This window comes from Cebus imitator, unplaced genomic scaffold (assembly GCF_001604975.1).
Source record: "Cebus imitator isolate Cc_AM_T3 unplaced genomic scaffold, Cebus_imitator-1.0 Scaffold309, whole genome shotgun sequence".
NCBI lineage: Eukaryota > Metazoa > Chordata > Mammalia > Primates > Cebidae > Cebus > Cebus imitator.
Window position 1 is genome coordinate 2,451,770 of NW_016107624.1, and position 26,923 is coordinate 2,478,692.

Here is a 26,923-nt window from a genome sequence, read left to right on the forward strand (position 1 = left end):
CCTGTAATCCCAGCACTTTGGGAAGCTGAGGCTGGTGGATCACCTGAGATCAGGAGTTCGAGACCAGGATGGCCAACATGGTGAAACCCCATCTTTACTTAAAAAATACAAAAATTGACTGGGCGTGGTCGTGGGCACCTGTAGTCCTAGCTACTCAGGAGGCTGAGGCAGGAGCATTGCCTGAACCTGGAAGGCAGAGGTTGCAGTAAGCCGAGATCATGCCACTGCACTCCAGCCGGGGCGACAGAGTGAGAGTCTGTCTCAAAAACAAAAATTCAATAGTTGGGGTGCTGTTATAATAGCTACAGTTTATTGTGTACCTGCTGGATGCCAGGCATTGTACTGTGTGTATGTGTTTTGTTGTGGTTGTTTTAAAGAGACTAGGTCTCACTGTGTTACCAAGGCTGGCCTTGAACTCCTGGTCTCAAGTGATCCTCCTTCCTTAGCATCCCAAGTAACTGGAACTATAAGGTGCCCACCACCATTCCCAGCCATGCTGAGTATTTTATATGCATAGTATAGTGGCTAATACTATAGACTCTGGAGCTAGACTGCCTGAATTCAAATCTTGGGCAGAGTACTTATTTGTGCTTCTGTTTTCATATCTGTAAAATGGGAATAATCATAGTACTTACTTCAGGTTTGTCATGAGGCTCAAATGAGTTAATATGTGTAAGCCACTTAGAATAGTTTCTGTCACATAGTTATATAAATGTTAGGTATTGTCATTATTATTGTTATCTTTTTAAAGCCTTATTAATATCACTATAATGATGATGTGGAAGCTGCTGCTCAGAGAGGCTAAATGACCTCCCCAAGGTCACACAGGTAGTAAGTGGGGGAACTGAGATTTCAGTTCCAGACTATGTTCAAAGCTCAGACACTTCCCCACATTGCTTCTATGTTTAGGTTAATTTTGTTGGCTAATGCTTGGGATCTCAATAAATTTTTCTTCAACGTTAATTCTTTATCTGTGCTGAATTGAATGTTAATTTGCATACCCTTAAGGTAAAGGACCACCTTTATCGAACTTCCACTTTGAAATTTCCTGACTTCTGTGCAATGAAAATCTACGCCTAAAGCATTTCAGCAATGTGGTTTATTTATAGAGTTGTCTTCCGGTTCACGTGTACTGGGTCTGCTTTTGGGTGCTGCGTTTTCTGTCAAAGGTTGTTTATTTCTAACCCATTTTGATTTCCTGTTGCTTTGTGAATTGGTATTATGACCTGCAACAGGAACACCAGGAAACCTGTCTTAAACGGAGCAGCCAGATTAAGGCTCTGTAGACAAAAATAAAAAACTACACGTTATTCTACAGCCATATTTGGTTATAAGTATGAGTTAGGCATTGATTTTATTAGGGAAAAACCTAGATATAGAAACTTCACTCTGAGCCAAACTTCTGTGAACAGTTCCACTAAAATAGAGCTGGGCTATTAGCTCCATGTCCTTGAACAGTGACTTAATCTCTCTGAACCTCAGTTTCAACATCTAAAATGGGGATTATTATACATTCTTTGTGGCATTATTGAGAGGATTTAGTGAAATAATATAATTAAAGCAAGCAGTCCAAATTTGACCTCAATTGATAGTAGCTATTGATACTAATAAAGAAGAAAAATATTCCTTTTTTTAAAATCACATCTGTTTTTATAGACTTCATACACTGATCACTAACTTCTAGTATCCCTCACTGTTAAAAATTCCATCATGAGAAATTATTTGCCTTTGTGCTGCTCATTTGCTTTAAAAAATGATAGTGATAGCCACTATTTATTAAGCTACTATATTCCTGACACTATGTTAGTTGTTTTACATGTATTCATTATTTCATTTTGTTTTAAAGTCAAGGTTATTTTTATCATTGATGGGGAAAATGATGCCAGGAAAGAAGAGTTAATTGCCTCAAGTTGAAATTTACATCAGGTCAGACTGATTGTAGGCTACCTTGTACATCATTAGTAACATACAAAGTTTCTTTATCGTGTCTGATCCTGGCATAAAAGTTTTTGAGGCTGGGCAGAGTGGCACACACCTGTAATTCTGGCACTTTGGGAGGCCAAGGCAGGTGGATTACCTGACCTCAGGAGTTTGAGACCAGCCTGGGCAACATGACGAAACCCTGTCTCTACTAAAAATACAAAAAATTAGCTGGACATGGTGGCGTGTGCTACTAGGGAGGCTGAGGCAGCTCCGTGGGAGTGTGAGGCATGAGAATTTCTTGAACCCGGGAGGCGGAGGTTGCTGTGAGCCGAGATCTTGCTGCTGCACTCCAGCCTGGGTGACAGAATGAGACTCAGTCTTTAAAAAAGATTATAAAGATAATATTTTTAAAAAAGTTTTTGAAAGAAAAGGTGATAGCTATCAACAGGTATTATTTTGGGGGCTCCTGCTGTTTGCAAGGCCTGTGTCAAGGGCTTTACCTGCATAACCCCATTAATTATTCCCAACCCTAAGAAATAAGTATAATTATTCTCATTTAAGAGTTGAGGAAATCAAGGAACAGAAATATTTTGGAGTATTTAGTCAGCGATGGAACTAGGATTGGCTTCCAGGTCTTCCTGGCGGCAAAGCCCATGCTCTCATTCACTGCTGTATGTTGCATCAAAATTTTAGGGTGGGATTTTTTTTTTTAAGTGAGGCATGGGACTGCTACGCAAAAGAAGCAGCTTCCAGGTATTTGATACTAATTGTTTTTAATTTTTAGCTGAACCTAGCAACATTATGGGCAGACGCTATTAATGATCTATTTGTCATTTAGCTAGGGCTGTGCTTGTTCTATCCTGAGGTAGTTGTAGGCGATGGCATCATTCCACGGTCAGAGACCTCAGTTGTAGAATGCCCAACTTGTGTTAACACAGTGGAGGGTGGCATTTTCCAGAGCTCTAGTTTCTATACCATGGAAGACCTCAAACCTCAATCATGCTTTAGACTCACATTAAAGGGCATTCTAATTGGTAATCAGTGCATAAGGAACCAAAGAAAATTTTAATTAAATGCTGTTGTGTGAATTTTCCAGTCATTTTATGCCTGTTGAGATGGTTTTCTTATTTAAAGTCCTCTTCTGGTGCTCTGCCTTTCCTCTTTAAACTTTATCAAGATTTTGTGCTTTTTCTCATGTAAGGGTTTAATTAGCGTCATTACAGTTTTAGTCTGCTGCATGTTTGCTAAATTAATGGGCATTTTGGTGAAGTGGAAAGGGCTTGGGGTTTGGAGTCCAAAGTGGACGAGTTACTTAAATCTCTGTGAGCCTCAGTTTCTTCATTCTGCAAAATGAGGCTAATAACATTTCTTCTAGGGCTATTGGGAAGAGGATTAGAGATAATGTGTTTAAATTGCCTAGTACTTAGCTTAGTTTATAGGAGTTGTTTGATAATTGGTACGAATTATCTGAAGTTGCAATATGGTCTCTTTTACTTAGGTCTGCTTTTTGTCTTATTTTTTTAGTGGATGTTTCTAAGGATCGCCTTCAGTCATGGCCTTGGGAGTCTTGGGATTAAAGTGCTTCCGCATGGTCCACCCTGCCTTTCGAAATTACCTTGCTGCCTCAATCAGACCTGTTTTGGAAGTTACACCGAAGACAGTGCATGAAAGACAGCATGGCCATAGGCAATACGTGGCCTATCCAGCTGTACCAGTCCGCCATTTTGCTACCAAGAAAGCCAAAGGTAGAGACATGCGACATTTTCTCCCACTTCAACCCTTCTTTTATTTGGCCCATGAATTACAGCTGGCAGGTATCTCAGATGTACTGAATTCACCGCTTGCCAACACGAGGAAATGATGCCTCAGCTATTTGATTTCATTGCCTTAAAAGGTTACAGTGGCAGAGATGGTATTATAACCCAGTGCTTCTTTTCTCATTACTATGCTGCCTCATTTGTTTTCTTGGTAGCTCAGATACTGCCTAATTTCTTTTTTTTAGATTTGGAATTAGAGGTATAAGTGCCAAGCAAGCCAGAATGCTTGTAGCAGGGATCAATATATTGTCTCCTTATAGGAAGATGCATGTTGGAAGTATAATTAAGACCAGAAGGTTGTCGGGCAAAGTGGGTATTAGAGCCATGGATTTAGATGGATGATCTTAATGGCTTATGTCATCCAAGAATGAGACTTTGATGTACTGCAGGTCTCAGCTTAAATGCTACTTCCTCTGGGAAGCCTTCCCTGACCTCTTAGACTAGGTCAAGTCCCCTGTTACCTGCACTCGTGCATTCTGTTATTTTACCTTTGATGCACTTAGGACAGCAGTGATTAATTAATTAAATATAAGATTAATTATTGTTGATCTGTCTTCTGTGCTGGACCTGATGAAAGTAGGGTCTATGTTGTTCTTATTTAGCACCTAACAGGGCCTGGATATAGTATGTATTGACAACTTTTGTGGAATGAAAGAATGAGTGATAGAAAATTATCAGTCAGACCAACAATTTGCAGTGATGGGTTAGGGAGTCCTCTCCCAAGAATGGCGCTAGATATATGCTGCTGAATATTTCCCCACTGATTCTCCTTTTCTGATTTCATGCAGACCTTCCCCGTTCTGTAATAGGAACATTAACAAATTGCTGAAAGAACAGTAATACTTAGAAGACTTATATTCTGTTAATAGTGTTAGTAGTAATAACCTTTGATCTGTTTTTTGCATTATATTTTTTAAAGTTTCCATACATTTGCTAATTTTATCCTTATAATTATCCATTAAAGGAATTGTAATTTTCCATTGAAGAAATCCTTACAATTATCTAGTGAATCCAGATCTCACCATTTTATAAATGAAGAAACTGAGATACATTTGTGAGAAATTTGTCCATGGTCCTATCTAATTAGTGGCAGAACCAGAAACTTGAGCTCCTGGTGTCTACAGTACTGCAGTTTTCTAGTACAGTATATAGTAACTACAGTGTATAAGCAGCATTTTTCATATTTTGTGGGCTAAGTTTTGTCTTCTTTGATTGCCTCTTTAAAAGTTGGTTAAACCAAGTGCTGTGGCTCACACCTGTAATCTCAGCTACTCGGGAGATTGAGACAAGGGGATTGCTTGAGGCCAGGAGTTCAAGAGTAGTCTGGACAACATAAGGAGACCTTGTTTCTTAAAAAAAAAAAAAAATGCTGGGCCTAGTGGCTTATACCTGTAGTCCCAGCTACTCAGGAGGCGGAGGTGGAAGGATTGCTTGAGGTAAGGAGTTAGAGGCTGCAGAAGTTGGATGTTTGACTTTTTCTTTTAGATTTATTGGATTCTTCCTATTGTATTAGGGATGTTTATTCTTTGTCTATAGTATGTGTTACAAGTATCTTCTTTGCTTTTTACTTTGTTTATGATGTCTTTGTTGAACATGAGTTTTAATATCATATTTTCCAGTCCTTTATCACTTGTGTCTTCTTTAAGAAATACCCCTCTATCTCAAGGTAATTTATTTCTGAATATGGTGTGAAGTAACCTAATTTTTAAAGATTCCTTTCCAGATGGATAACAAGTTGTTTCAAAATCGTTTATTGATTAGCCTACTCTTTACTCCTGGATTTGTAGTGCCCCCTGTTGTGTTGTCAAGTTTCTTTATATGTATGATATTGTTTCTGAGCTCTTGATTTTATTGAACTGCTTATCTCTCCCTGCACTAAATTTCATGCTGCCTGATATACTGTCATAAAGTTAAATTTAGTGGTACAAATCTTTCCCCTCACCACACATACACTTTTCTTTTTCTTCTTGACTTTCTCCTCTTCTTTATAAAATTTACCCTCATATTGTCAAGTTTTCTCCAGACAGATCTTGCATAAGGCCAAGAGTGGTGGCTCATGCCTATAATCCCAGCACTTTGGGAGGCCCCCAAGGCGATTGGATTGCTTGAGCTCAGGAGTTCAAGACCAGCCTGGGCAACATGGGGAAACCCTGTCTCTACAAAAATTAGCCAGGTGTTATGGTGTACCCCTGTGGTCTCAGCCACTCAGGAGGCTGAAGTGGGAGCATCACTTGAGCCCAGGGGATCAAGGCTGCAGTGAGCCGTGATCACACCACTGCTGTTCCAGCCTGGGTGACAGAGTGAGACCTTGTCTCAAAAAAAAAAAAGATCTTGTACAGTTCTTTAATCAGGTTTGTTTCTGGGGGAATCCTATCTTTTTTTTGTCACTTTTATATATATTAGTTTTTTGAGTTGTATATAAAGAAAAGTGTGTACATGAATCATAAGTTTGTACTTCAGTGAATTTTCACAAAGTGAACACAATCATGTAGTCATCACCCAAGTCAATAAATAGACTGTCACTTCTATTTTGGAAACTTATCATATGTCCCTTTGAGTTGTTACTCTCCTACTGTAAGGATAGATAACCCACTGTATTGACTTTAACACCACAGATTAGTTTTGTCCTTTGTGAAGTCAGTATGGATTTTGTGTCTGACTTCTATTGGTAATAATCTGTTTGTGAGAGATGTCAATGTTATGCATATGACGGTTGTTTGTGCTTTTTTTAAAAATGATATTCCACTGAAAGTATATACCACAATTTAATATCCATTTGGTAGTTGACAGACATTTGGGTTGCTTCCAGTTTTGAGCTAAAACAAATAATGCTAGTATAAGCATTCTTGTACATGTGTTGTGGTACACACATGTCCCTTTCCCTTCTTCTCCCCTCCTGTCCCATTACCCTCCCGTTTCCTCTCCTTCTCCCCCTTTCATTGGATTGGCTAGGAACTCTAGTATAATTTGAATAAATGCGATTGGTGGTAATAGGCATCTTTGTTTTATTCCTGACTTTATAGGAAACACTTTTATATGTTAATGTTAAGAATTATGTTTGTGAATCATAATTCTTAACGTTAATGTATAAGAAGTTAATATATAAGAAGAAATCATATTACCTGACTTCAAATTATACCACAGAGCTGTATAGTAACCAAAACAGCATGGTATAGGCATAAAAATATAGACACATAGACTGTTAGTCCATTCTCGCACTGCTATGAAGAAATCCTTGAGACTGGGTAATTTATAAAAGGAAAAGGTTTATGCCAGGCACGGTCGCTTATGCCTGTAATCCCAGCACTTTGGGAGGCTGAGGCGGGTGGATCACTTGAGGTCAGGAGTTCAAGACCAGCCTGGTCAACATGGCAAAACCCTGTCTCTAATAAAAATATAAAAGTTAGCAGGGCTTGGTGGCATATGCCTGTAATCCCATCTACTCTGGAGGCTGAGGCAGGAGAATTGCTTGAACTCAGGAGGTGGAGGTTGCAGTGAACTCAGATGGTGCCACTGTACTTCAGCCTGGGTGACAGAGTGAGACTCTGTCTCAAAAAATATATAATAAAGTAAAAAGGAAAGAGGTTTAATTGACTCATAGTTCTGCATATCTAGGGAGACCGCAGGAAACTTACAATCTGCTTCTTCACAGGGCAGCAGGAGAGAGAATAAGTGCCCAGGGAAGGGGGAAGCCTCTTATAAAACAATCAGATCTCTTGAGAACTAACTCACTATTACAAAAACAGAATGGGGAAAACCACTGTTATGATTCAGCTATCTCCACCTCCCCCACAACAGGTGAGGATTATGGGAACTACAATTCAAGATAAGATTTGGGTTGGGACACAGCCAAACCTTATCATTCTGTTCTGGTCCCTCCCAAATCTCATGTCCTCACAATTCAAAACACAGTCATGCCCTTCCAATAGTCCTAACTCATTTCAAAATCTTAACTCATTTCAGCATTAACTCAAAAATTCAAGTTCATAGTTCATATGAGACAAGGCAAATCCCTTCTGCCTAGCCTGTGATATCAAAAGCAAGTTAGTTACATCCTAGATACAGTGGGTGTGCAAGCACTGGGTAAATAAATGGGAGAAATTGGCCAAAACAAAGGGGCCACAGCCTCCATGCAATTCCAAAATCCAGTAGGGCAGTCATTAAGCCTTAAAGTCCCAAAATGATCTCCTTTAACTCTGTGTCTCACATCCAGGTCATGCTGATGCAAGAGGTGAGCTCCCTCGGCCTTGGGCAGCTCTGCCCCTGTGACTTTGTAGGGGATAGCTCCCCTCCTGGCTGCTTTCACTGGCTAGCATTGAGTGTCTGCGGCTTTTCCTGGTGCACAGTGCAAGCTATTGGTGAATCTACCATTCTGGGATGGAAGATGGCGGCCCTCTGGGGACTCTGTGTCGGGTTTCTGACTTCACATTTCCCTTCCACACTGCCCTAACAGAGGTTCTCCATGAGGGCCCTGCCTCTGCAGAAGACTTTTGCCTTTTCATACATCCTCTGAAATCTAGGCGGAGGTTCCCAAACCTCAATGCTTATCTTCTTCACACTCGCAGGACCAACACTATGTGGAAGCTGCCAAGGCTTGAGGGCTTGCACCCGCTGAAGCAACATCCTGAACTATACCTTGGTCCCTTTTAGTCATGGCTGGAGCAGCTGGGATGCAGTCCCAAGGCTGCACACATCAGGTGGGCCCTTGACCTGCCCCAGGAAAGCATTTTTTTCTCCTAGGCCACTGGGCCTGTGATGGAAAGGACTGCTAGAAGGTGTCTGACATGCCCTGCAGACATTTACCCCATTGTCTTGGTAATTAACATTTAGCTCCTCATTACTTAGGCAGATTTCTGCAGCCGAATTGAATTTATCCCTAGAAAACGGGTTTTTCTTTTCTGTTGCATCGGCAGCTTGCAGATTTTCAAACTTTTATGCTCTGCCTTCCTCTTGAATGATTTGTCACTTAGAAATTTCTTCTGCCAGATACCCTAAGTCATCTCTCTTAAGTTCAAAGTTCCACAGATCTGTAGGACAGAGGCAAAAAACCGCCAGTCTCTTTGCTAAAGCACAGCAAGAGTCACCTTTGCTCCAGTTCCCAAGAAGTTCCTCATCTCCATGTGAGACTACCTCAGCCTGTACTTCATTGTTTGTATCACTGTTAGCATTTTGATCAAAGCCATTCAACAAGTCTCTAGGAAGTTCCAAACTTTCCTACGTCTTCCTGTCTTCTTCTGAGCCCTCTAAATTGTTCCAGCCTCTGCCTGTTACCCAGGTCCAAAGTTGGTTCCACCTTTTCAGGCACCCTTATAGCAGCACCCCACTCTTCCTGTACTCTATTAGTATTTACTGTATTAGTTTGTTCTCATACTGCTAATAAAAACATACCCGAGACTGGGTAATTTATAAAGAAAAGAGGTTTGATTGACACCCAGTTCTGCATGGCCGGGGAGGCCCTCAGGAAACTTACAATCATGGCGGAAGGCACCTCTTCGCAAGGTGGTGAGAGAGAATGAGTGCCCAGTGAAGGGGAGAGCTCCTTATAAAACCTTCAGATCTCTTGATAACTCACTCACTATCACAAGAACAGGATGGGAGAACCACCCTCATGATTTGATTATCTCTACCTGGTCCTTTCTGCAACACATAGAATTATGGGAACTGCAATTCAAGATGAGGTGTGGGTGGAGACACAGCCAAACCATATCATAAACCAGTGGAATTGAATAGAGAACCCATAAACAAATTCGTACACCTACAGCAAACTCATGTTTTGACAAAGGTGCCAAGAACATACATTGGGGAAAGGACAATCTCTTCAATAAATGGTGCTAAGAAAACTGGATATCCATATGCACAAGAATGAAAGTTGACTTCTGTCTCTCTTCATATACAAAAATCAAAATGGATTAAATACTTAAATGTAAGACCTCAAAACTATTAAACTAGTACAAGAAAACATTGGGAAAACACTCCAATACATTGGAGTGGGCAAAGATTTCTTGAGTAGTACCCACAAACACAGGCAACCAAAGCAAAAATGGACAAGTGGGATCACATCAAGTTAAAAAGGTTCTGCACAGCAAAGGAAACAATCATCAAAGTAAAGAAACAACCCACAGAATGGGAGAAAATATTTACAGATTACCCATCTGATAAGGGATTAATAACCAGAATATAAAAGGAGCTCAAACAACTCTAGGAAAAACTCTAATAATCTGATTTTAAAATGGACAAAATATTTATATGTCTTGAAAGAAGACGTATAAATGGCAAACGCGCATATGAAAAGGTGCCTGGCATCATTGATCATCAGAGAAATGCAAATCGAAACTGTAATGAGATATCATCTCGCCCCAGTTAAAATGGCTTTCATCCATAAGTCAGTCAATAACAAATACTGGTGAGGATGTGGAGAAAAGGAAACCCTTGTCCACTGCTAGTAGAACTATAAATTAGCACAACCACTGTGGAGAACAGTTTGGAGGTTCCTTAAAAAACTGAGAATAGAGTTTCCATATGATCTAGCAATCCCACTGCTGGGTATATACCCAAAAGAAAAGAAATCAGTATATTGAAGAGATATCTGTATTCTCATGTTTGTTGCAGCACTGTTCACAATAGCCAAGATTTGGAAGCAACCTAAGTTTCCATTAACAGATGACTGGATAAAGAAAATGTAGTGCATATGCATAATGGCATACTATATAGACATAAAAAAGAATGAGATTCTGTCATTTGCAACAACGTGGTTGGACTGGAGGTCATTCTGTTAAGTGGAATAAAGCACAGAAAGACAAACTTTGCTTGTTCTCTAAGTGAGAGCTAAAAATCGAAACAATTTTGTGGATCTAAAAATCAAAACATTTGAACTCTTAGAGAGTAGAAGGATTGTTATCAGAGGCTGGGAATGGTAGTGGAGAGGTGGGAAGAAGTTGGGGATTGTTAATGGATACAAAAAATATATACAGTTGGAAAGAATGCATAATGCCTAGTAATTAATAGCAAAACAGGGTGAATAAAGTCAGTGATAATTTAATTGTACATTTAAAATTAACTAAAAGTATAAATTGAAATGCCTGTTACACAAGGATAAGTGCTTGAGGGGCTGGATATTCTCTTTTCCATGATGTGGTTATTATTTGCATGCATATATCAAAGTATCTCATATAACCCATAAATATATATACTGTGTACCCACAAAAATATTTTTTAAGTTTTTAAACAGAAAAAAAAATGTTTGCTTTCCTATTGATATTTTCTTTTAATATCATGTATCCCTATTTTGCTAGCAGTTTGTTTCAGATGGATATTAAATTTTAATCAAATGCTCTTACTGCATTTATTGAGATGATCTTTTTTTTCTCTTGTAATCTATTAATTGACTCAACATCAATAGTTTTTTATGATGTTAAACCACTTTTGCATTCTTGGTATGAGCCTACTTGTTTTTGATACATAATCTGTGTATACATTGTTGGATTTGGTTTGCTAGCATTAATGTAGATTTTTGAGTCTATATTTGTATGTGACATTAGCCTTAATGTAACTTTCTAGTATTCATAAGCATAGTTTTCTTGTATTATTCTTCTCTGGCTTTGTATTAAGACTAGCTTAGCCTCATAGTGTGAGTTGGGGAATGCATCACTTTTTCTTAATGGGATGGTCTATAAAAAATCAGGATTATCAGTTCCTTGTGTGTTTGTTAGAACTTGCCTGTAAGGTAACATGAATCTGGGGTGTGTGTGTATAGGTAGACTTTGAATAATAGAATTGGTTTCTCTAATGATTATGAGACTGGTTAGATTTTTCTCTTCTTGATTTTAGTAAGTTGTATATTTTAGGAAATTTTTCATTTTTTCGGACTTTTCAAAGTTGTTGGCATAAAGTTGTCCATAATAGTCTCTTAAGATTATTAAGATTTCTGTTTTTATAATCATGTCCATTTTTTCTCTCTTAATATTATTTATTTGCATCTACTTCCTTTTCTTAATTGTTCTTGACAGAAATTTGTCAATTTTATAAACCTTTTAAAAGAGTCTTTGATTTTTTGATCTCTCTTTTTTGCAATTTTATGATTTCTGTTCTTTATTATTTACTTTCTCCTGTGTACTTACTCTCTGTCCTCTGAGTTGGACAATTAGTTCATTACTTTTTGGCCTTTGCTGTTTTTTTTTTAAACTTTTCATTACAAACACGATGTTTTGATATGCATACGGTGAAATGGTTATTTACGTGCAAATTGGCATATCTATTATCTTACATAGTTACTCCCTCCCTTTTTTTTTTTTTTTTTTTTTGGCGAAAGCTCTTAAAATCTGTCTTAGCAAAAAATCCAGAGTATAATACAATATTACTAACTATAGTCCTCATATTGAACATTTGATCTCCAGATTTGTTCATCCTATAATCTACTACTTTGTATCCTTTGGCTTATATCTCTCCATTTCCTCACCACCACCACCACCCACCCCCACTGACCCCTGCTATGTATTATTTTATTCTCTGTGTGTATTCAACGTTTTTGTAGATTCTACATGTGGTTAGGCATGGTGGCTCACGCTTGTAATTCCAGCACTTTGGGAGGCTGAGCTGGGTGGATCACTTGAGCCCAGGAGTGATCTATTAAAAATACAAAGATTAGCTGGGTGTGGTGGTGCCTGCCTGTAATACCAGCTACTTAGGAGGCTGAGGCAGGAGAATCACTTAAACCCGGGAGGGGGAGGTTTCAGTAAGCTGAGATTGCACCACTGTACTCTAGCCTGGGCAACAGAGTGAAACTCCATCTCAAAACAAACAAACAAAAAGAAAAAAACCCCGCAACTTTAAATGCTTACTATAAGGTTATTTATTTATTTATTTATTTATTTTAGAGACAAGGCCTTGCTTTGTTGTGTAGGCTGAAGTGCAGTGGTACATTCATAGCTCACTGGAACTCCTGGGCTGAAGGGATCCTCTCACCTTGGCCTCCCAGAGTGCTGGGATCACAGGTGTGAGCCACCGTGCCTGACTTGAGTTTTTGATATTTAGTATTTTTATTACGGTCATTTCTCAATATTTAAAAATTTCTATGCATTTCTCTATAGTTCATAAGTTCTATATTATTAAGAAGTGTTTAAAGTTTTTCAAACATGGTTGTTTTGAGGTTAGCTTAATTCTACTCTGTTCAGAGAACATGTTCTAAATGATACAGATTCTTTGATCTTTGTTAAGATTTGATTTGTGGTGTTTCATAGAAACTCCAAATGTGCTTGAAAATAATGTGTATTCTCATATTGCTGGGTGTATTCTATTTGATCAAATTGGGTAATTTTATCGATCAACTTTTCTGTTTTACTTTTTAATTTGCTCACTTATCAGTTTTCAAGAAAGGTATATTAAACTCTACTAGTATGCTTGTAGATTGATCAGTTTCTCTTTTTTTTTTTTCTTTTTGGAGACAGGGTTTTTCCCAGGCTGGAGTGCAGCGGTGCAATCACAACCCACTACAACCTCAGTCTTCTGGGCTCAGTTGATTCTCCCACCTCAGCCTCCTGAATAGCTGGGACTACAGGCACACGCTGCCATGGCTGGGTATTTTTGTATTTTTTGTAGGGAGTGGGTTTTGTAATGTTTCCCAGACTGGTCTTGAACTGCTGGGCTCAAGCAGTCCACCGACCTCAGCCCCCACAAAGTGCTGGGATTACAAGCGTGAGCCACTGCACCCAGCCAGTTTCTTCCTTTAATTCTGTTAATTTTGAGGCTATCCTATTGATATATTTAAGCTTAGAATTGTTATATATCTTTCTGGTAAATTGTTTCTATTATCATTCTGAAGTTGTCTTCATGATTTCTAATAGTGAATTTTGTCTTAAAATCTTTTTGTTTGATGATAATGTAGCTAAACCAGGCTTCTTTTGATTAATGTTTGCCAGGTTATAATTTTTCCATCTCTATACCACAAACTTTCTGTGATTTTATATAATTTTTAAAAACTCTTATGTTATATTCGACTAGATTTTTAAAAATCTTACTGAGAATCTCTAACTTTTAACTGGTCATTTTGATTTATTTATATTTATTGTACTCACTAAGTATTTGTGTTATTATTTTATTTTGTACTTCCTTTTTTTTTTTTTTTTTTTTTTTTTTTTTTTTTTTTTTNTTGTTTTGGGACAGAGTCTCACTCTGTTGCCCAAGCTGGAGTACAGCGGCGCAGCCTTCGCGTACCACAACCTCCGCCTCCTAGGTTCAAGTGATTCTTGTGCCTCAGCCTCCCGAGTAGCTGGGACTACAGGCATATGCCACCATGCCCAGCTAATTTTTTGTACTTTTAGTAGAGGTGTTATTTCACCTTGTTGGCCAGGCTGGTCTCCAGCTTCTGGCCTCAGGTGATCTACCTGCCTCAGCCTCACAAAGTGCTAGGATTACAGGCATAAGCCACCACGCCCAGCCTTATTTTGTACTTTCTTAATTATGTTTTTTCCTTTTTCTTTTGTTTTCAAGTCCATATTTTTATTTTTAAATTTTTTATTGATATATGTTTGTATATACTTATGGGGTATATGTGATATTTTGTTACATGCATAAATGATTGAGTTAGGGAATATGGGTTATCTAGCATCTGAAGTTTTTATCATTTTTTTGTGTTGGGAACATTTCAAGCTCTCTCTTTTAGCTATTTTGTAAATACCTTTTTTTCTTCTTTTTCTGTTAAAGTTTCTTTATCCTTCTCTCTTTTTTAAATTCTGCTGATTTAGAAGATACACATCTAATTTCTTACTGTTTTGATAGTTACCCTTAACCAATTTTTTAACCTTTTTATAGAAATAAAAAAGTACTGTAGGAAAGTGAAGCTATCATGAATTTCACAAGCTGAAATCACTTATGTACCAGTACCCAGATCAAAAAACAGAACATTCCTAGCATATCAAAAGTCCCCTTTGTGCTTCTAGTAAGTACTACCTCAACCCTTTGCAATTAACTATTATTCTGACATCTAGTAGCATGGATTAGTTTTGTCTGGTTTTTTACTATTCAGTTTATATTTTCATATCTGGCCTTTGTACTGTACAGTTTTGTATTCTTGTGTCTGGCCTCTGTGCTGAACATCATGTTTGTGAGACTCAAATTTTTGTGTGTAGTTCATTCTTTCTCATGGTTGCATAGTATTTCATTCATAAATACTACTATTCATTCTAATATTGACAGGCATATCTTTACATTTTTAATGTGCATATTTGGTTTTAAAAGTTTAAAGTTGAGGATATTATTTCCATTGTTTCTGGCTTCTGTTGTTGCTCTTGGAAAGTATTCTAAGTTTTAATCCTTCATGGATAATTTGTCTTTTCTCTTGGGCTTTTATAAAGATCTCTTTGTCCTTTGTTTTCTGTGTTCACAAGGTATGTAGGTATGGATTTACTTTTATTGTCCTATTTGAAACTTATGTTTTTCAGTCTGAAGATTCACATCTTTATCAGTTATGAAGAAAACCTAAGCCATTGGTTTCAAAGCATAGTGGTAACTTGGGCAAATAAATGTTTAAAAAAAAATCACTCTGTTACTTACCAGTTGGTTTGGACGAAACATTTAAATGGCTTGTGCTTCAGATTTCTCATCTGTACAATTGGGACAATACTAATTGCTATTCGCCCTACCTTGGAGAGCTATCTTGGATAGCAAAGAGGAGAATGTACTTAGAATTGCACTGCAAATTATAATATGTTACACGAATAGTACAGGATTGAGCTCACTGTAGATGTTCAGCAAAATTTATTGAATGAATCTCACTAAATGTTTGTTGACTGTTTAATGAACAAACAGTATAAGTATTAAAGTTTCATTCTTTTTCTCTTTCCCGATCCCCTATAAAAGAAATGCAAGAATATTTGCATCACTCATTATGTATACACATATTATAGAATGTATATGAAAAATCACTAGGATGATTTAGACATAAAATCAAATTGTATTATTCAGCTCCCAGTGCTATTGATTTTCTAAAATATAAGCCACTGTCTCTACCATTTTTAGTGTTTAATGTCTGTAAACTACTGTTGTTCCTTTTGTCTGTACCAGCCATCAGATATTGCATGCATATCCTTGTTTTGGTATTCATTTTTAAATGAATTAATGTATTTTCTGTCTCTCTAATTAGATTTTGTGGAGCTGGGCTAGTGGAAAGTTCATGGGTTTAAAATTAGGCAGATCTGGAACCAGATCTTGACTTTTCCGTTTCCTGACCTATGACGTTAGGCAAGTAGCTTTACCTTTCTCATCTTCTGTTTACTTTTCTGAAAAGTAAGGAATTAATTTAGTTATGGATTCCCTGCCCTGTGGGTAGTATTCTTTTAGGTGTTTGAATGACTTAATTTGTATCCTTGTAACAACCTTGCAACGTAGATGTTATTATTCTTTTACAGGTAGGAAACTTGATACTCAGATAACTTGCCTAAGGTCATAAAGCTATTATGCATTATAGCTAGATTTTTACCCTGGGGTGTCTGATTATAAAGCCTGTCCCCTCACTAATACCTGAGAAGGTGTTTAGCACAGTACTGGAAATCCAGTTGACATTCAGTTAATATAGGTTCTTTTTTAGTGCAGTGATAATGTTTTATAATTTTCTAACACTTTACATTTTTCCTTGTGCATAGTAGGTACTTCTTCACCATTTGCTTATTGGCTCTGTTTATGCTGCTGTTCTTTTATTCACTGAATATTCACTTTTTAGCCAAAGGGAAAGGACAATCCCAAACCAGAGTGAATATTAACACTGCCTTGGTTGAGGATATAATCAACTTGGAAGAGGTGAATGAAGACATGAAGTCTGTGATAGAAGCACTCAAGGATAATTTCAATAAGACTCTCAATATAAGGACCTCACCAGGTTAGTGACTGAACCAGTGTTCTGGGGAGGGATGTAATGGAAAGAGCCTGGCTTTGGCAGAGTTGAGTTTTCGTCCCAGCTTTGCCACTTACTGACTGGTGGTGGGCAGTTACTTTACTTTCCTTGTCCTCCGTTTTCTTGTTTGATTCTTACCTTACAGCCTTGGGATGGGAATTAAAATAAATGAGGTAACATATATTATGGTTCTAGCACAGTGCCTGGTGTATAATTAACACTATATTTATCTAGCAAATTTTTGTCTACTATGGAACTGGGCGTTGTGCTAGTGCATAGTAGTGAACAAAAATAGGTTTTGTCTTTGCTATCATGGAATTATACTCTCAAAAAAATGAGGCTTTTATTATGAACGTACTATAAACACATCGAGGTATTTACTCTTATAGTAACTGACATCTTTGGTCCGATTTTTCCAATTTGTCCTATCTGGCAGTTCTTATCCCTTACTGGGAACCAAATGGATACAGACCTGCCCAAGTGAGGCATTTCTGTATCCCTGAGCTTGACCAGGAAGATTCCGTTTGGGTTAATAACTTCCTGAAAGTGGCTTTTCTAAGTGGGAAATGTCAGAACTGTCTAGGCGAACTGTTTGCAGATGTGATGGAGAGGTGAGTTGTCAGCTGATGGTGTAAGCAGGCAGGAAAAATCCAATTGCTGTTAAATTAGCCTTTTGCAAATTGTCATCATCCTAAAGTTAAACCTGAGACCCCCCCTCTGAAGGTATCTGTAGGAGCTTGGGCTGCTCCTACTCACATCTTGATTAGGGTAGTTCATAAGAAAACTAGAAATATTTCATGAACTTGCTCTTAAGAAAACCAAGTGAAAAAATACACAGCTCCTTACAAACACTATCAGAAACATACCGAGTTCAGAGATGAGATCCAGTGTGAAACTAGAAGACTGTTCCCGTCATTTGTCAACCTTTGGACTGGGGCATTTCTGCCTTTGCTGACAGTAGAGCGTGCCATTCAATCGCTCTCAACTGTTTATTTTAAACTTGCTTATTATTTTAGGTATGAAACTGATAAAGTGCTCTGTCTCCCTTGTGCTTTCTGGCCTGTTAACATTCTGCAGCCGAAACCAGAGAGCAGTTTGAGAGGAGCTCAGGGAGAAATGTGATACTTAAAATTAGCCAGCAAGCTCCACTCTTGTTGAACTTAAAAAGATGATGGGCCTGGAAAGAGGTTGGGAGTGTAATTTGTTAAATGTTAACCTCTGAGAAAATGAGAGGCAGGAATGAGGCTGAGGGAGATTCTCACTGGGGACAGATTGAGGGAAAAGGATTTGATGCATTATGTCGATACCGATTTAGGAATGGTAACCACCACAACTGCATTCCGAAATGCCTGTGTTGGGACTTCTGTGGCAAAGGATCTTATGGCAAATCAGGAAGACTGAATTAAGATCCATTTTCAAAAGGCCTCCTGTTGGTATTTCCTCTTTCCTTTCTCTTCAGGATTATGTTTGTATAACATTCTATGTAGAACTTGGGGCCATGAAGAGACTGATTGAAACAGACTAAGCTTAGCTAGTCTCTTGCCAGATTCTTCCGTTTTATCTTTCATTACTATCTGAACCAACAGGTGCTTTTCCCCTTATATTTTGCTCTCTCTCACAGCAATTTCTATCTCCCAGATCACTGACACCTTTCAACAGTTGTTTAGATACAGGTTTATTTGTTTATTCATTGTTGTCCTCTTCCCTTTCATCATCCATACTTACATTCATTTACTGTCAAAGCATTATTGAGTACTTTTTCTGTGCTGATTACTTTAATATGTGCTGTGGATACAGAGAGAAAAGATATTGTCCCCACCTTCCAGTAGCCTAGAACCTAATATGAAGGGTCAAACAAGTAAACCAATATGTGTAAAGCCATGCAACAAAGCTGAGTGGTGAAGACCAAATGACTTTGGAGTTGGTCAGACCTGGGTTTGAATTCAAGCTCCATTAAGAGCCGTTGTGATCTTGGGCAAGTTACTCTGTATCCCTCAGTTTCCTTGTCTGTAAGGTAGAAATAATAATAACTATGTCATAGAATTATTGTGATATTGACAGCAAATACATTATAGAAAGCATTTATGATGATATCTTGCTCATAAGAATTGTTCAGTAAATATAGGCAATCGTCATTATTATGGAAATATGCTCAGATGCTGGGGGCTTCTAAAAGGGATTTGTAATCCAGCCTAGGAGGTCGGATAAGATTACTGAGATTAGATGCCACTGTATCTGACTATTAAGGAAGAGCAGGATTTAGCTGAACAGAGAAGAGTGTTCTCAGTAGAAGGAAAATTATATGCAAGGGTCCTGAAGCAAGACAGAACAGAGTATATTAGAGAAATTGAAACAGAGAATGTCTAGAAATAATAATAGTCAACATTTATTGGGACACAGTTTAAGTGCTTTTCCTACACTCTGTCATTTAATCTTCATAAAAACCCTATGAGATAAAAGCAATTTTTGTGTCCCATTTAGAAATCAGTAAACAGAGGCCAAGAAGGCGGAAGGAACCTACCCACGGTCACACAATCAGAAAGTAGAAGAGTTGGTATTTCAATGCAGGTCTTTAGAGTAACAAAGACTTTTACCATTATACCTCCTGGACTTTTCCAGGTTGAAGCCACTAGTGTCAGCAACCTTCTGTCTTATGATGGCATCGAGTCTGGTTGAGTACCTCAAATCAGATCTTTGGCCCATGGTATTGGTACTGCATTATTCTAACAACATATTGCCAGGACAACTCCAGTTTGTTTAAAAGACTCCATTTCCCCCCTTTCTCTTTGTGTCTCAGAATGAGCCATCCTTGAGTGGTTCCTACTGTGAATGGTAAGGTTTTTCTTCTAGTTCTCATTTGCATAGGAAATAAGGGAGTTTGAATAATGCCTCTTTTCCATCTGTAACTGTAGCTTTATTGCTTGCTTGCTTGCATTTTTGAAAATTTTTCCCAGGGTTTTCCAGAATCTAGATGCAGATAAAGATTATATCCAGGAAAATAGGAAAATGTTAATAGTTTTTTTTGTTGTTGTTGTGTTTTGTTTAATGGGCTTGTTTCTAAAGGGGATCTAAGTACCAAAATGAAGGGTCATGTAAGCAAATGGTTCCACATCTGGCTGTGTCAGACTCATGTGCTGAACCTAAAAAAAAAATTACAGGCTCCCCCAAATCACAGGCTCTGAAGCCTCTGCAGAATCAGGATCTCTCTGGGGTGGGGCCCAGGAATCTAATTTTAAAAGCTCCCTGGTGATTCTGATGCACACCCGGATTTGAGTTCCATTTGTAAGGGAAAGAGCCTTGCTAGAAATCAGAATTAAGCACACTTGAGTTTCGGTCTTGACTCTTGTTTTGCCTTTTGTTACCCCTATGATTTGGCATGTTTATTCTTCTCAACTCTTATTTTCTCATCTGTAAAATGGGGGCAATAATGCAGTTGTTACAGGGTAGTTGTAAGGACTAAAAGGGATAATAGGAGGTATCACTTTAATGCATATTTTTTGGTGTTTATTGTATCCCCGTTGTTTATATTCAGTTAGACTCCTTTAGCTGCAGTCCTACTCTAATCCTCTAAGGTAGTTATTTTTTGACTGAGTTAGAAACCAAGGCACAGAGAAGATAAGTAACTAAGCCCAGGTTTCATAGCAAGTAAATGTCAGAGTTGCTCATGAGGCTGATCAGCTGTTTCCAGTTTTAGTTCTAAAAGTCCTGTCACAGAAAATTCTTCAGCTCCAGGCAAACCAGGATGGTTGGCCACCCTAGTTGCTAGTGAGGAATTTCAACCTAGTTCTGTCACCATTTCAAGCTTTTTCTATCACATGATACTGCTGTTCCTGTGAAAGCCCCTTGTACACTCTAGTCACATTGATAAGAATCCCTAAATGTTTGTTGAATCTGAATTGTTACTATTATTTTGAGACAGGATCTCACTCTGTTGTTTGGATGGAGTGCAATGGCGCAATACAGTGCACTACACTCAGGATGGAGTGCAGTGGTGCAATACAGCTCCACTTCCGGGGTTCAAGCAATCCTCCCACCTCAGCCTCATTGCTAAGTAGCTAGGTATCCAGGCACATGCCACCATGCCTGCAAATTAAAAAAATGTTTTTGTAGAGATGTGGTCTTGCTATTTTGCCCAGGTTGGTCTCAAACTACTGGCCTCAAGTATTCCTTCCACTTTAGTCTTCCAAAGCTCTGGGATAACAGGCATGAGCCACTGCATCCAACCTGAATCTGAATTAGATAGGTACTTAGATGTGGGGCTACTAAGATTCGTTGGAATTCTAAAATTCTGTTATTTTTCCTTTAGGATCCCTTGACCAGATTGCTGTGGTAACTGCTGATGGGAAGCTTGCTTTAAACCAGATTAGCCAGATCTCCATGAAGTCGCCACAGTTGATTTTGGTGAATATGGCCAGCTTTCCAGAGGTAAGGTGGCCTTGCTAAAATCCCTCTCCATGGTCTCTTTTGGGATGGAAGAAACTGGGTCATATCAGGAGGAAGCGTTCTCTCCAGCCTAGAGTGAAACAAGGGAGAATACATAATAAAGAGAATTTAAGAATAAGGAAAAGCTCTCTTCCCATTTCCAAATTCCTTTTCTGTTAAACTCAAATGCTATAGAGGCTAGGTAAGTCGTTTAAATACCCAAACAGGCCCCATCTAAGAAAAACAATACTGAAGATGCAATGATTGGTGCTTGGCCAGTGTGGAAAGGCTCTGGTGACCTGGAGAGCCTGTGCATTGTCTGAGGAGAGTGCCTCTGCCCAGCTCCTATGCGAATGTGGGCTTGATAATCAGCATTACCTGATGTTATGATTTTTATTTCCAGAAGCTAGTAACACAGATATTTATGTGAGATATTTATTCTTTAAATGTTGATGGCTAATTTACTTTTTTAAAGACTATGAGGCAAATAAAACCATATTTTAATGAGCCAGATATGGCCTGAGGGCCACCAGTTTGTGACCTCTGCATTAGTATTTGGAGCAGACCCTCCAGGAAGTCCTTTTATACTGGACTGGCCATTGCAGAATATTGCATGGAGCATGGTGCTTTTTTGTATTAGGTCATTGCATCATTGAAGCTTTATGATTTTAAGTGTAGTTGAGGAAGGTAATTGGGCTTTTTGTTATTGGTCCACTAGGAATTGGCCTGGATTAGGAGTCCTAGAGTACCTGGAATCGGGTCCCATCTCTGCCACCAACTGGCTGTTTGACCTTGGGCAAGTTGCTTCACACTCTGGGCCTCCATTTCCTCATCTGCTAACATGAAGTGAAGGAATCCTCCTGTTTTACTGTTTATTTCAGTAGTTGTATTCCAAAGTCATAGACCAACATTGGACTTGTTGGATTTGACAAACTAGGCTAGAGATAGGAGAAAGGGAAAAAGACCTTGCTGTGAACACACTGTTTCAAATCAAAGGGCTCTGATAACTAACGGGCCAGGCACACACCTGTGGGGTGATGTTACCACTCCCTTACCCCATTCTCCATACTACAACCAGAGTGAGTTTTTGAAAAATATATATTGTGCTAGGCGTGGTGGCTCATGCCTGTAATCCAAACACTTTGGGAGGCTAAGGTTAGAGGATTCCTTGAAGCCAGGAGTTCAGGACCAGCCTGGGCAACATAGTGAGACCCTGACTCTACAAAATTTCAGAAATAAAAAATTAGCAAGGTGTGGTGGCGCACACCTGTAGTCCTAGCTACTCAGGAGGCTGCGGTGGGGGGATGGCTTGAGTCCAGGAGTTTGAGGCTGCAATGATCTATGATCATGCCACTGTACTGCAGCCTGGGTGATAGAACAAGACCTTGTATCTTAAATAAATAAGATATATATAGATATATATATATAAAAGATTATGTCATTTTTCATTCCCATGATTTACATTATTGGTGGCTTCCAGCAATCTTTGAGAAATAGTCCAAAATCCTCCTTACTGTGGCCTATATGGCTTTGCTTGATCTGGCCTCTGTCTTTTCAGTTTTGCCAGTCTTGTGCCACTGTCATCCTTGTACAATGCTTTAGCCACACTGGTCTTCCATTTCCTCAAACACACCAAACCCTTTGCACCCTTAGAGCCTTTGCATATCCTGTTCCCGTTGCCTGGAACACTCTTGCATGGCTAATTCCTACTTACATTTTGAATCATGGCTTACATGTCACTTTTGTAGGGAAGGCTTTCCTGATCTCTCCAATCTAAATTATTCCTCCACACTAAGTTCTCCTGTACAGCACAATTCTTTATCTTTCTTGCACTTATTACTAATATACATTGGTTTATGAATTTATTTTTCATCTCATTTTTACTAGAGTGTAAGCTTGGAATGTAGGAATGTCTAATTTGCTCGTTGTGTCCAGCACCAAACACAGTGCCTGGCACATGGAAGCATTCAGTAAATTTCCCTTGAATGGGTGAATACTGGTTATTAGGTTAATAAAAGGGAGGCACTCATTCCTGGTGTTACTGAGGAACAGAGAAGTGGATGAAAAAGGGAACTGTCAACTCTTTCTCTTTCTGGCCCCCTCTGAACCACTGAGGCCTCTCTGCCCTGTTCATCTAATCCCATAGGCACTGCGGGCCAATTTAGGGAATAGCCTCCTAATTACACAGCTTGAAGACCTCATCAGGCAGATTGCTTTTCAGAGCCAGCCACTTCTGTTATTAAATAGCAAATGGCATTCACAGAAGAAGCACCTGATTGGCCACCGGAGCATCTTATGAAGCAGGAGGAGATATTAACAGCTTAATTTTTTCTTAGGAAGTTGGAGTATATCTTCATTTTTCAACCCAGACATCTTTGCCATTTGTTCAAGTTGAAATTCCATGGGTTTTGAAAAAATCCTTATAAGTATCTCGGTAGAGAGGTTCATTTATAGGGACAGAATGAGGAAGTGTGTGTTACATTGTCTTTTGAATTCCTTTATCTCATCTGTTGTATGTATTAAATAAATAGCTCTAACTAAATGTTTCCTTCCTCCAGCTTAGAAGCTGACCATAGAGTACCTAGGTTCATAGCTTCAAATGCTGAGCTAATCCTCTCTGTGTTTACATAATTTCTTTCTGTTTCACATACAGTTGGCTTTCTTTCCAAACCTGAGCATTTCCATGGCATGCTGTAGTGACATGGTGCAGATTTACGTGCGTAATCTTTTTGAATGCATTGAAGACAGAAAACTGTGTTGCATTTGTTTAACATGTGTCCTGCTTGATAAATGATACACATAGTTGCTGCCTTCCATAACTTGCCTGCAGCTAGAGTTAATGATGGGAAAGAAAGGAAGGGAATAAAAACCACAGCATGATTTGAACAAAACAAGGCAAATGAAAAAAAAACAACAACAACGAAGAAAACCACAACTCTGCAGGCACCATTATTGCTCTTCTGGAAGGAATAAAATGAATGTGTATTGATTGTCTCCTTTGTTGCCAGTCTCTTTCTCATGTTTTGTTTCATATGATCAACACAGGTACTCGGTAAAATTAGGCATTATTTATTTCATTTTGTGGATGAGGAAACTGAGACTCAAAGAAGTAAAATATCTCCACTAGGTTCACACTGTTGTGACAGAGCCAGGATTTGATCATATCTCTGTTTGACATGAAAAGGCCCGTGCTCCTTTCATCATTCATTCATTAATTCAGCACATATTTTTTGAGTCCTTACAAGTGATTAATTTCTATTTGAGGTGCTGGGAATTCACTGATTATTAAGACAGACTATGTGTCTACCTTCATATACCTTACATTCCAAGGGCTTACTGGGATATGAAGAAAATGGAAGGCCAATAATTGATATGGAACTAGCAGAGTTGACTTTAATCCAAATTCTCAAGGACTTGTTCACCTGTCTACAAAAGTCTTATCATTTTTTTTTTATTTGACACAGATTAGCTTAGAATAACAAAAGCAGACACTACTAATTGATCACATCACTCTTCTCTGCCTGACCCCAGATGGGATTTGTGATCTTCCTTAACACTGCTCCAAGCAGCTACAGCCAGTTAGTTATGTCATCATTTGAGAGCAACCTGTTTGCCCTGGGATACTGTCGAGCATCCTTTCTGCAAAGGGATGAAGCATAAGAGATGGAAAGTCTATAGGATTATATACCTCTTTAGTCTGAACCATGAGTAGTTTTTCAGATGTCATGTGGGAAAATGACTAATTCCCTGAGGTTCTGAGTCCTACCATGTCAAAGGAAAATATATCTAGAATATCCTAGAAGAGCTGCCTCTTTCCGTAGGTTTCTTTGCAAAATGAAACTTGATTCATTATTTTTCTGCATATGAAAAGATGCAGAAAAGTTAAAGATTTAGAGCCACAATATACATGAGGTAAAGGAGATGAGTTTTTCTAATAGATCTGAACCAGATCACTGGTATATTCAATCAACAAGGTTTTACTGAGCACTTACCAGGTACCTGACACAACTTGTACTGGGAAGATGTAAATATTGAGACATAGTTCCCGCCCAGTTTGGTGTCAGTAATCCGTGCTCTAGTGCCAATAGGGGAAGTTTTATGGAGACACTTTGGTCAGCTTGTGAAAGGGAGGTAGTAGTGATGGGGTGTTAGAGTAGTGATTATCAGTCATTTGTGAGAAGCTGTAGAAGGGGGTTGAAAGACTTGAGATTGGACTACTCCTTCATAGTAAAGATTCTCTCTTTATTGTTAACTTTATAATCTGTATTTTATTAAGGAAAATGGCATTTCTTTTGCAAAGAAAAATTAATTTCATTGTTTTATTCAGCTCTATTACCTTGATCATAACCTTTATACAGCAAACGTAATTCCAAATTATTTTTGGCTATTTAAGAAAAATATCAGGCCAGGCGTGGTTGCTTATGCCTATAATCCCAGCACTTTGGGAGGCTGAGGTGGTTGGATTGCTTGAGCCCAGAAGTTTGAGACCAGCTTGGGCAACATGGTAAGATCCCATCTCTAAAAAAATACAAAAATTAGCCAGGTGTGGTGGTGCACACCTATAGTCCCAGCTCTTCTGTTTTTCCTCCTGCAGTATACTTTTCCTCCTGCAGCTACTTGGGAGGCTGAGGTGGGAGGATCACCTGAGCCCAGGAGGTCAAAGCTGCAATGAGCCATGATTATGCCACTGTACTCCAGCCTGAGTGACAGAGTGAGACCCTGTCTCAAAAAAAAAAAAAAAAAAAGAGAAAAATCAAATCCTTAATGTTATCATTACTGAATGTGTTGAGCTGGGGATCTGGGAAAAAAAAATAAAGGCAGAGCAGCATCATTGGATTGAATCTCCATTCAGTCTCCTCTTAACTCTGCCAGTAACTGGAAGTATGGTGGGTGGGGGTCCTCAAACCATTTCTCTTGGGCTGTCAGGGAAGACCAGCCTACTCTTGGGGATGTGACCCTATTCTACAAGTTCCTGTTCACGTAATGAAGAGACTTGGTTATGTCAGAGATCCCTTCCAGGTCTGATAATCTGTGGCCAGAGGTACTATTTTAAGAATATACTATTTTAGGAAGTGGCCACAGTGTTAGATTCTGTATACAGCCTCCCATCTTCCTTCATCTTTATGTGGAAGTTCTGGTTTGTCTTTGTGACCTTATATTAACACCTCATGTAGCTGTACCAGTAAGGTTATTTAAAAATGAAATGAATGAGTTTTATAGGCAGAGAACCTAGAAAAGTAAAATAGTGTGGATCAACCCCCATTCATTTGAATTAGGAAGTCTAGGAGGAGCTCAAGTGTAGGAATTGGCCTCTGAATCCAAGTGCCGTGGATTGGCTCTAGTCAAATCAAAAATTCTTTTGAAAATGTCAGGCTTTGTTTTTGTGAATTCCCCATTGTCATGCCAATGAAAGGATCTCGCTTCCACACTGCTTTCTTGTTATTCTTTAGGATTGCATACCAGGTGTAGCTGTAATGTTGCTTGAGTGTGAGGTGAGGCACTTTGGGAAATGAGTGTACCAGTTCACCAGCTGGAATGTTAGTAACCAAATGTCCGAGAAGCCCCTGAAGGATGTTGGGCGGGACAGCAGTACATCAAGCTACATGAGGAATCAACTCCTCCTTGTTTGGGGTTTTATGTATTCTTACCTTTATATAATAAATATATGTAATGTATATAACGCTTATATGACTGTCCTTGCCTGAGTATTACTATGTGCCGGGAACAAAGCCCGATGCGTAGCTCATGTTACTTCACTACCTTTCTGAGGTTTAGGTGCCACATGGTCTCAGATGATGAAGTATCGGCTCAGAGAGGTCAGGCATGTGCCCAGGGTCACATAGTTACCGGAGTTGGGATTTGAACTGACATCTTTCTG

At 38.8% G+C, this 26,923-nt stretch overlaps 1 protein-coding gene across 3 annotated transcripts in view; it reads left to right on the forward strand.

The window, feature by feature from the left end:
* The window catches only part of MRRF (mitochondrial ribosome recycling factor), a 63,556-nt gene that overhangs the window by 2,425 nt on the left and 34,208 nt on the right, over positions 1-26,923 (forward strand). For 2 of the 3 annotated variants that reach the window (XM_017503346.2, XM_037729529.1), the window contains exons 2-4: positions 3,448-3,668; positions 16,453-16,608; positions 20,930-21,048. In XM_017503346.2, coding sequence (XP_017358835.1) covers positions 3,476-3,668; positions 16,453-16,608; positions 20,930-21,048 — 468 coding nt within the window. In that variant the 5' untranslated portion in view covers positions 3,448-3,475. The remainder of the gene's footprint in view (positions 1-3,447; positions 3,669-16,452; positions 16,609-20,929; positions 21,049-26,923) is intronic. The other variant, XM_037729528.1, reaches the window with a different exon arrangement.